Here is an 11,585-nt window from a genome sequence, read left to right on the forward strand (position 1 = left end):
TGTATTTTCTTGGTAAACTTAAGCTAATGATTTTCATTTCAGTTCATTTTTCAAACAAAATTGAAGTGAGAGTCCATCAAACAAATTCTCACCCTCGTGCCATTCCAAATGCTCTGAATATGACTTTTTTCTTCAGATGAACATAAATGAAGATTTAAATAATAATAATAATCCATCTCTGTGACTCCATATAATGAATATGAATGTGTGCTCAAATGTTGATGCTCTAAAAAGCACATACAGCCATCATGGCAATAATTCATACGACCCCACTGGATGAATCAGTGTTATCTGTAACAAAACAATGCAATAGTGTATAAGTGTATAAGAAAAATACACTTATTGTAAACTTTTTAAACTATAAACCAGCCAACTTCCCCAAATAAGTGGGAAAAATACTTCAGAACTAAAGTTGCTGAAAGAGTATGTAGTCACTGTTAGACTGAAACATCTGTACAGTAATGCAGCAGATTGCGTCAGGTCACCGCTTAATGTCATTCTCTCACAGCGGGACAGTGACTGTCATTCATCTGTGTGTATAATAGCTCTGTGATATGATGATTTGATAGCTCTGTCTGTCCGATCGGAGCGCTCTCATATGTATCCAGTGGTGTATATTTGTATCTGTCATATTTAAATACTGTTAAATCTATTGAATACATTAAATATTAAAACCACAGGGTCACTGTTGTGCAGTTCCCAGAGGGCCTGGCCAAAATTGGATTCAACTGCTCGCAAATGAATTAAATGAAATTAGATTTCATTTAATAATTTATTTCTGTCTCTTGTGCGGGAGAGCGGCCCTTGGGGAGCCCAGGTGATGATTACCTTCACAAGAGCTCTGATTAGCATTCAGAAATGAACCCCAGCAAGTAAAAGGAACGTGCAAACGGAGGGAATGCGGAAGGACTGGCTGGGAATGAGTAATCAGAGGCTGTTAGGATGGCCTTGGGAATATTTCTGAACTCAGTGTTTCTCTATTTGTGGAATCCTCATGGGGAAGATTCTTTCATATAACTCTCGCTGCATGGTTGCTGTGCTCAGCTTATGTCTCTTTTTCAGATTATTTGCATTTCAAAAGCATAATGTTTTTGAATCCATTGCACTAGTTGACTAGTGTCCTGCTGTGCTTGGATAATGGATGGCAGTTTCCCGATAAAGGCTATTCCAAGTTCCACAACTGCACTAATGTTCAAAGGTTTGGGGTCAGTGAGTCTCTTCTGCTCACCAAGGCTGCTTTTATTTTACCAAATAATACAATAAAAACAGTAATATTTTTAAATATTATTACTTGTATTTAAAATAGCTGTTTTCTATGTGCATATGTGCATATGCATAAAATTTAATTGATTTCTGTGATTTTCAGCATCATTACGCCAGTCTTCAGTGTCACATGATCTTTAGAAATCATTCTAATATGATGATTTACTGCTCAAGAAACATTTCTGATTATTATCAATGTTGAAAACAGCTGTGATGCTTCATATTTTTGTGGAACCCGTGATACATTTTTCATGATTCTTTGATGAATAAAGAACTGCATTTATTTGAAACAAATCTTTTGTAACATTATACATAAATGTGTAAATGTCTGTCACTTTGAATCCATTTATAAGTATTAATTTCTTTAAAAATAACCATACTGATCTCAATCTTTTGAACGGTGTTTAATGGTAACCCAGAAATATTTTTTTCTTCTTAAGACATTAATGATGAAACTGTTAAAAAAAAAAAAAAAGATTTTTATATTATGAAAAAAAAAAATTTATTTTATGAATTTCCTTAAAATAAACAGTGAAAATGTAATGAGAGGTTTATTTTCTTTCATTTTATATTGTTATGTTGTTTAAGTGTAGTATAATTTTTTATTGCTCAAGTTAAATTATTGTTTTTGCATTACGAATAAATTAATTACACAAATGGCTCTTAAAATATCTTAAAAATAAATAAGAAATGATAGCCTACTGTTTTGCGTAAGAAAGATGAAAGAAATATGCTGATCCAAACATAAAGACGCAGGATGAGAGGATATAACTGCAACTGTCAAGCTCTAAAAAGTATCATATTAAAAGTATTGTATTATTCCGTCTTCTGAACCGATTCAATTGCTTTGTTTGAAAAACTGTTTTTGTGAAATTTGAGTTATTCACTCAAAACCCATTAAAATCAGACATGCATGTGAGAAGTTCTGTTTGTTCACATTAGCGCAGTATTGAGCACTTATGAAAATAAATAAAAGATAATAAAATGAGGACACACTGCATTAATGGATTAATGTGATTTACATGAGCATACATATTCAGAATAAGACCAAGTTCTGATTATACACTAGTGCATGTAAACATGGTAACTGAGTCTGTTATAATACTTTAACACAAATGTTCATTCTTCAGTCAATTGCATTTTTGTCAGTATAAAAAATGGTCAGCTGAAGCAGAGCTCAAAGATTCACACTTTCACCTTGTTCTCTGAGTGAAGGACAGTAGAGAGTCATTAAATTACTGACTCTAGTCTCGTTGCTCCTTTCAGGATAAAAGGAGGTGAAGTGTCTTTTTTGGGGAAACTATTTTCTCCAGTCTGAGTTTTGTGTGGTTTTGGGGCAGGACCATCTCAAAAAAATATCTGAATTACAATATGCTCTCAATGTCAAATGCAGAATGTTAATCCATGCGTTTATGACCTCAAGGTTAGATTATTGTAATGCTCTATTGGGTGGTTGTTCTGCACGCTTAGTAAACAAACTCCAGTTAGTCCAAAATGCAGCAGCTAGAGTTCTTACTAGAACCAGGAAGTATGACCATATTAGCCCAGTCCTGTCAACACTGCACTGGCTCCCTATCAAACATTGTATAGATTTTAAAATCTTGCTTATTACTTATAAAGCCCTGAATAGTTTAGCACCTCAGTATTTGAACAAGCTCTTATTACATTATAGTCCTCCGTTCTCAAAACTCTGGCAATTTGATAATACCTAGAATATCAAAATCAACTGCGGGCGGCAGATCCTTTTCCTATTTAGTGCCTAAATTTTGGAATAACCTACCAAACATTGTTCGGGAGGCAGACAAGCCCTTTCAGTTTAAATCTAGATTAAAGACCCATCTCCTTATCCTGGCTTACATATAACACACTAATATGCTGCTAATATCCAAATCCGTTAAAGGATTTTTAGGCTGCATTACTTAGGTAAACCGGAACCGGGAACACTTCCCATAACACCCAATGTACTTGCTACATCGTTAGAAGAATGGCATCTACGCTAATATTAGTCTGTTTCTCTCTTATTCCGAGGTCACCGTAGCCACCAGATCCAGTCTGTATCCAAGTCAGAGGGTCACTGCAGTCACCCGGATCCAGTACGTATCCAGACCAGATGGTGGATCAACACCTAGAAAGGACCTCTACAGCCCTGAAAGACAGCGGAGACCAGGACAACTAGATGAGCCCCAGAGACAGATCCCCTGTAAAAACCTTGTCTTTGAGGACCACTGGGACAAGACCACAGGAAACAGATGATTCTTCTGCACAATCTGACTTTGCTGCAGCCTGGAATTGAACTGCTGGTTTCGTCTGGTCAGAGGAGAACTGGCCCCCCTGACTGAGCCTAGTTTCTCCCAAGGTTTTTTCTCCATTCTGTCACCGATGGAGTTTTGGTTCCTTGCCGCTGTCGCCTCTGGCTTGCTTAGTTGGAGACACTTCATTTACAGCGATATTGTTGACTTGATTGCAAATTATTGCACAGATACTATTTAAACTGAACTGAGCTGCATGATGACATCACTGAATTCAATGATGAACTGTCTTTAACCATCATTTTGCATTATTGACACTGTTTTCCTAATTAATGTTGTTCAGTTGCTTTGACGCAATTATTTTGTTTAAAGCGCTACATAAATAAAGGTGACTTGACTTGACTTGACTTAACTAGCTGTTTAAAAGCATTTCAGAAAACCAGTTTGGATTAAAATGTTATTATTTTTGCTTTATTTTAATTATTTTCTTTCAGTCGGTCACTCTCGATGTCATGTCGGATGACCGACGAATTGGGATATCGCTTAGATAGATCAATCTACTTTAAGTGTAAACTAAATTATATCTTTCTGCTCCTGATGTACTGTCTTCGAGTGCTCTTGTGTTGGTGGTAAGGAGCTTCAGCGGCGGTGGTTTTCCCATGTCGAGTGGGTTGCACACAGCAGGCTGCACTATCCCCTGTGTGTGTTGCAGGCAGCCATCTCCCCTGTGAGCTTCAACATACTAAAAGAGCAATTTCTCTAAAAGAGCATTCACGGGTGGAACGTCTTTTTAAAGATGAGTCTTTTTAAAGATGCCTTTCCATCCATGCGTTTCTAGATTAAGTCGTTACCTGGTGCCAGGTGATGGTCACGATCGCTGCCTCATGTGTCTGGGCATCAAGCACGCTGAGGTGGCTTTCGCGGATTAATTATAGTCCCATTGTGGAAGGATGACCGTCTCGGAGATCTGGGGTTCCCTCTGGCGGCAGCTGGACAGAGGTTGAGCCAGACTTTTCTGGTGAGGAAGATCCGTCAGCGCTGCCACCCTCTGGGTGGCCAGTGGTGTTGGATTCGGATCCGGAAATGATGGCTATGCTTTCCTGGAAGGCAGAGAGTGTTGGGCTCGAGTGGAAAATTCCACCGCTTCTCAAACCCTTGAGGTTGGACGATGTGGCTCATGTTGGTTCTCAGGGCCCTATCCCAGTGCCTTTCTTCCCGGAGGTGCATGATGAGCTCACTGGGTTATGGATGGCACCTTTCACTGCCAGAAACTGCCCCAGTGGCCCATCCTCCCTCACCACTCTTGATGGTGGTGCAGCGAGGGGGTACACGTGAGTCCTCCAGGTGGAGCGGTCAGTTCCGATGCAATTGTGTTCAAATGCCGCTACCAATTGGCGGGGAAAACTGTCACTTCCCTCCCGGGCCTGTAGGCATTTGTCGGCTCTGATTGGCAGTGCTTATACGGCCTGTGGAGAAGCTGCCTTTGCCTTACACGCTAAGACATTGTTGCAAGTGCACCAGGCTAAAGCACTGAGGGACTTGCACGAGGGTGGTAACGACCCAGAAGTTCTCTGGCTGTGTCTGGCCGACATGCGGTAAACAGACAGAATGCGATTCTTGAACGCATTTGTGTAATTGCTTCCGAAACCTCCTTCAGGGAGGCTGGGGCTTCCACAGCATCCCTGTTCCAAGTGGAGCGGGTACGTTTTTCCAGTGTTATCCAGTCTTACTGAGTAGGTAGTGCCTTAGTAGCAGTAACTGGTCTTCTTGTGCTGAGCCCTGGCCTGCGCCAGAAAATAGGGGCGGAGGTGGCTTTCACAGGACACTGGAAGGGGCAGTCGCTGTGGCCCTTTGGTAGGGATACCAATTCGTTGGACATCCCACATGACGTCGAGAGTGACCAACTGAAAGAGAATGTCTTGGTTATGTATGGTAACCCTCGTTCCCTCCTGTACCACCGCTGAGCTCGGCTTGGCTCCTCAGCGAAAACCTGAATATGCGGTGCACCTGCTGCCTACTTATACTCACGCTGTGAACAGCGGCAGCTGGATGCAATAATTGCATGCCAATGTGCATTGGCTCATTTAGTTTACACTTGAAGTAGATTGGTCTATCTAAGCGATATCCCAATTCGTTGGTCATCCGATGTGACCAGGGTTCCTACAGGTTTCTTTAAGTTAAATTCAAGTCTTTTTAAGACCTTTTTAAGACCATTTATATAAAAAATTAATGCCTATTTCACGTCCCTACCAGCAAAGAAAAACAAAATCCTTGAACTTGTGTTCATTTATTTTTCAAATGTGGAATGGGTAAAAGATAAGTCAAGCAGGTTTGAAAAATAAAAAGATTTCAATAAGCCACAAGAAAGTTTGCCGAACAATGTTGTTTTTTAACATTAGCTAGCTACTTATTCCATGCTGGGAATATGGGGAACTGAGAGACCCCTGAACAATAAACATCGAAAATCAGAACTCAACAATAAATTAAATTAAGAAACACAGTCAACTCCTTAGCTCTTCACTCAGGGCAGCAATCTCTTTATCAAGGACAGCCAGTTCCGTCAACTTCTCCTTATGGCCTCTCCGCAGGAGGTTGGACCTGGAGATCAAGTCAGCCATCTTGCTTCCTGCCTTCCTTTCAGCCTTCTCAGCCAGCCTGTCCGCATCCCTAGCCAGACCCTCACACACCTCTTGTATGCGTCTCCTCTTCACCTTTAGCTCCTGAAGACAGTCCTCTGCCTCTTTCCTCTTAAGAGCCTGGGATTTTGCCTCCCTTTTCTTTCTCTCGGTCTCAAGATGGGCACGATATCTGGTCCTAGCTCTTGCAACACTCTTGAGTAGCGCTTTACTGAGTGGAACCTAGGTATAGGATTGGGAAAAGAGAACCAGAGTCAGTGACAAACTCAAGAAGCCAACTGTTGATTGTCAACTTTTAAGTCAAAAGCATTTTACTAGTCCAGGCAGGGCTCATTCTTACCTGGGTAACACCTCCGTGTTGTGTGATATAATCACACACCAGCCTCCGTGTGACCACAGTGTCCTATTGAATATTGTCTGACTCCACCTCTTTGTTGATAGAGAATCCACGTTCAACTGTAGCTTGGCCGTGGGAAAGGATGAGCAGCTTCTTGCAGAAGCCCCACAGCTCTGGATAAGGTTCCATGGCACTCCTCAGGAAGATGTCCAGCCTCTTTTGCATGGGAGGAAAGGAGAGGAAGTCCTCACTCCGGCTCTCCAAGGATAGGAAACTGTCGAAGTGCTGCAGTATGACATCCCCTATGACAAAACAGATGAGAAAATATGCGGGAAAAAAAAAGAAATAATTAAGCTATAGGGCATTACCAGCCAATCAGGTTTAGGATAAATTCATGTGTAGCCTATGATTTGCCTTTCTTATTCCTACCCGCAGAAGTATCAGTTAGCTGTTTGTCCTGGAGAAACCTCTGAACCAGCCCTTTCATGTGCTTCCTGCATCTTTCTGGGTCTCTGTACATTTCTGATGGATCCAGGCACACCATCTGCCTAACAGTCAGATACTTGAGGGGGCTCTTGTCCTGCACTTTCCTAATGATGCTACACAGTCCCTGCATGCACTCTCTCCTGAACTCTAGCACCCTGAGCTCTGCACCTTTGATGCTCTAGAGAGAGGTAGCCATGTCTTCAATGACCTGGTTAAGCCTAACCATTTGTAAAATGACCTTTTTAAACCATCACACTACCTTAAGGACTGACTCTGCACCTAGACCAATGCTGATGTCTTGTGGGCTGAGCCAGATGGTCTTGTCTGTGACATCCAATTTGGTCAGCTGCAGGGCAGTGATATCATGGAGGACTTCTCTCTTTATGAAGCGTCTGAGTAGACTCTGTCAAAAGACAAACACAAAAATGTCCAGAGCGGCACATTAATCACCAACATTAAATTGTCGGATTTTGATGCACAATGTATCCACTATTTTTTACACATACTAACCACAAACTCCACATTGTCAAAACATATCAATTGAGCCCAATCAGTGGTGATTATAATGTTAAAGAGCAACTCACCCCCCTACCAGAGTCTTACTGCACCTACATTTCCGATTTGAAAAATGCGGCAAAAGGAGGCGTTGCCTAGTGGACCGAGGGACGAGCGGAGGGAGTGGGGGCCTCAACACTTCCTTGCTATTCCAACTCGCTACGAAGGTGTGGCCGAGACTGGGCGTATTTTATACTCCACAGCAGCAGTATGGCTGATGTCAGCCATACTGGCTGAGCCAGTAGTGAAGCCCGATTCAAATTCATTTACAGTGTAAAGTTTTAACCTGAAGAGGGCACTACACTAACGGTTTTTGGTAGAAAATTTACTAAAATGTACTAAAATACCAAAAAGAATTACCAGACATGTAGACATCACTATTAGACACTTATTTATACAGTTTATCAACAAAGAAAAATGATTTGGGGGTGAGTTGCACTAAGTAAATTATTACCATCATCAACTCAGTCAGGTCCTTCGGAAGGAATGGAAGCACAGGCTCATCTGTCTGATATTTTTTCAGGAAGGGAGTGAAGGTCCTGGCGAGTGCCGCGTAGAACTGCAATTTGGCCAAGATGAGTGGATCCTTCATGGCTGCTGCAACTGTGTCATAAGATGCTGACAGAGAGAGGCAGACAGAGAGGCAGGACATTTCAACTTAGCCATATATTACAAAAACTATGACAAGGCTACACCAGCACCAGGGTTAGGACACAGTCACAGACCTATTCACTGCATTTAAGAACGGCCTACCTGTTCCAGGGCTCAAGAGTTTCTTTGATTTCACGGCTTCCATGTACAAGAGCAGTGATGGCCAGACTTCCAGGGCTCTCTCCACAACCGGAAGGTTTTCCACCCAACGATGGGCACAGAAAGAAAGGGGGAACACAGTAGACTTGGTTACTGTGATGTAATCATCTCTCCTGGCGGGCACATTGAGGAACAATGTGTGCATTGCTTTCAGCAACTTGTCCAGCTGCCATGCAGTGAACCAACACTTGAATGCGTTGTGTAGCGTGTGTAGGCCACAGCAGTATCAGTTAGCAGTTTGTCCTGGAGAAACCTCTGAACCAGCACTTAATATTAGAAACCAAATTCATATTTTGTATCACATGGAGATGGTTTTGTACTGCATATGTTGCACCCATGCATCAATTTTTGCTCTGTAGCACTATGAGATTGTTTGTTCAATGTAAAGTGCACTACAAATAAAATTATTAATAGATCACATTCACACTCACCCACAAACAGTAATAGCATTCTAAACTGCTCACCTCCATACTGCTCAGCGTGATCTTTCTGGAAAAGGTCAAAGAGTTTCCAATTCACACTGGGCCCATCCATTGAGATGGACACCAAGTCCCTGAGGTTCAGTCTGTCCATACATTCCTGAAAAAAAGGGTTGCATTTGATTACTCAAATAAGAGGACTGGATGAGCACATATTGTTAAGGGAAATAACTAATTGGTCTATGTAATATTTTGGTTTTAGAGGAGTGTATGTGCACAAGTTTTGTGTATATATATATATTGTTGATGATTTTTTAGTGTAAAATGATCATCCTTACTTTGAGATGCGACAGCAGGTCTTGTGCAGTGGAATGTCCCATTAACTGAGAGCCCAGATATCTGGACTGAACCTGTCCCTCATTCCAGAAGCAGACGTGCACATCCAGCTGTTTGTTTTTCGTAGTCTCGTTGAGACTCTCATCAAACATCAGAACGAACGGCAATTTGTTGACTTTGGACACCAGTTCTTCTTTGATGTGAATAGCTAAACCAAACTTGGCTATGTAAGCTGTTTTGTCGGGACCGCAAGTAAACGTTTTAGGGATGTTGGAGTCAGGGAACATGCACTTGAAAAGCTCTGATATACCCTCATTTCCATTGTAGGACTGGTGTTTAGCGATTGTGTTAAGAGTCCACAACACCTCGGCTTTCATTGCCGGTGTGGTCCCAAAAGCTGTGCGCAGATCCACTCTAGTTGCGGCGTTTGGGTGGTCTGCAGCGCTAGCAGGAAGCTGGCTAACATTAGCTCCTCCTGCCCCTTCAGGCACATTAGTAGCTAGCTGGCTAACATTAGTTGGTTGAAACACGCAGGCGATGGAAGGAGTTTGTTTTTGTCCATTGAGAGCGTTCATGTGCTTGGACGACTTGGCATGAGACTCTAATGCCTTCATTCCCATTGTACCTAGCTGAATCCTTTTTTTGCATATGGTGCAAAAAGCCTCAAAAACGTTGTTGTCCACTGGTTTTAACCAATGACGAAAAGAGTTTTTATCCAGCCAAGCTTCATTAAATTTACATTTCCCCATAACCTCAGAATGAAATTGGTTGCTAGCTAACGTAAAAACAAACGTTAAAAATATAACGGCGTCAGTCAACCTTTCCTGTGGAATGCTGAGATTTTCTTAGATTTTTTGCGCTTCTCCTTTGCTTGTTGCTTGAGGTCTGTGTTGTGTTGTTTTGCTTTGCAGTCTATGGTTGTGGTGCTGCAGCGCGTGATCTTCATTTACTGAAGGCATCACGTTTCGCAGTATTTTGTACTGTGACCCGGGGCTGCGTTGCATTCTCAATTATTGGTTCCGCCACTCTTTATTTATACTACGTCATTTAATCAAAATAATCGTGGTTGACAAATGAAACTTTTGAGGAAAATTACAATACGGAGAAGTTACATACAGCACAATTTTTAAGACCCAGACATCAAAATTCAAGACTTTTTAAAGTCTTTTTAAGGTATTATTTCCAAATTAATAAATTCAATACTTTTAAGGCTTTTTAAGACCCCGCGGGAACCCTGTTTGAGTTTTTTTTTGGCTCCTTCAGGGAACGAGGGTTACCATACATAATTTGGTCCCGCTAGTGAAGCTGAAATGGCTTATATGTATTAAATTGATGGCTATTTGTATTCATAAGAGAGCCACAGCTTTTGCTGTTTATCTGTGGTGAATCTGGACAGCTTCTTCGAGTGACAAATGATACGCAGATGGGGAGAGACTGCTAACGGAAGCCACACATCCAGTCTGTCAAGTGTTTATCAGTCCTCATGCTGCTTCTGTTCTTGTTACTTGATTTTTGAACTAAAATCTAGTTATTAAATTGTGTTAAGAGCGATGAAAGTTACGGTGCAGTCTCTGGGTCATGCGATGTCCACTATGGTGGTCCAGGAGCGCCATCTCTGGCTGTGTCTGGCCGACATGCGGTAAACGGACAGAATGCGATTCTTGAACGCTCCTGTGTCCCAGACCAGCCGTTTCGGTGGCACGGTGGAGATCTTTGCCCAGCAGTTCTCCGCTGCCCAAAATCAGACTGAGGCACATCCTGCCTCAGCCTGCTCGTCGCCAAGGGTGGCCCTCTGCCGCCGCCCCTGCTCCCGTGCAGCAAACGCTGCAGCCTCCAGCAAAGCAGCGTCGTGGAGCTGGCTACAGCACAGCCACCCCGCCCGTCCAGGCCCCCACCAAACCTGGTGGCAAGCGCAAGAGCAAACAGCCCTGAGATGGACGACCCAGAGATGGTGGGACCTGCTCTTCGGTAGATGGTGAACGCACTGCTCCGTCCCTCGGAGGAGGGCCGGGTGGAGAATCTTTTGTTTCTTTTTTCCTTGCCGCGGTCAGTGGTACCCACTTACTCGACAAAAGAGCAATTTCCTTTATATCTGGGTCCCCAGAGGGGACGGGGGGTGCTCACAGCACTACAGCAGGGCCCATTTGAGCCTTTGCCAACAGTCGAGCTGAAGTTTCTGTCAATGAAGACTCTGTTCCTGCTTGCACTGGCCTCCATCAAGAGGATAGGGGACCTGCACGCATTTTCGGTTGATGATTCGTACCTAGAGTTCGGGCTGGCTGATTCCCAGGTAACCCTGAGGCCCCGGCCCGGCTATGTGCCCAAGGTTCCCACTACTCCCTTCAGGGATCAGGTGGTAAGCCTGCAAGCGCTGCCCCCGGAGGAGGCAGACCCAGCCCTAGCTTTGCTTTGTCCCGTCCGAGCATTAAGATGTTACGTAGACCGGACACAAAGCTTCAGGACCTAAGATCAGCTTTTTGTCTGTCATGGATAC

General features: G+C 42.9%; 1 protein-coding gene across 2 annotated transcripts; it reads right to left on the reverse strand.

Annotated features, from left to right (window-relative positions):
* Positions 1 to 5,663: 5,663 nt before the first annotated feature.
* LOC109052011 lies at positions 5,664 to 9,507 on the reverse strand. 2 transcript variants are annotated; one of them, XM_042742875.1, is made up of 5 exons: positions 8,280 to 8,547; positions 7,981 to 8,144; positions 7,231 to 7,374; positions 6,489 to 6,787; positions 5,664 to 6,370 (listed from the first exon to the last, which is right to left on the reverse strand). In XM_042742875.1, the coding sequence occupies exons 1-4, from the start codon at positions 8,479 to 8,481 to the stop codon at positions 6,683 to 6,685; spliced, it is 615 nt and encodes a 204-aa protein (XP_042598809.1). In that variant the 5' UTR covers positions 8,482 to 8,547; the 3' UTR covers positions 5,664 to 6,370; positions 6,489 to 6,682. The 2 variants fall into 2 exon arrangements, with proteins under 2 accessions (XP_042598809.1, XP_042598808.1); XM_042742874.1 differs by lacking the exons at positions 7,231 to 7,374; positions 7,981 to 8,144; positions 8,280 to 8,547 and adding exons at positions 8,801 to 8,915; positions 9,094 to 9,507.
* Between the last annotated feature and the right edge of the window lie 2,078 nt (positions 9,508 to 11,585).

The sequence above is a fragment of the Cyprinus carpio genome, chromosome B17 (assembly GCF_018340385.1).
Source record: "Cyprinus carpio isolate SPL01 chromosome B17, ASM1834038v1, whole genome shotgun sequence".
Taxonomy (NCBI): Eukaryota; Metazoa; Chordata; class Actinopteri; order Cypriniformes; family Cyprinidae; genus Cyprinus; species Cyprinus carpio.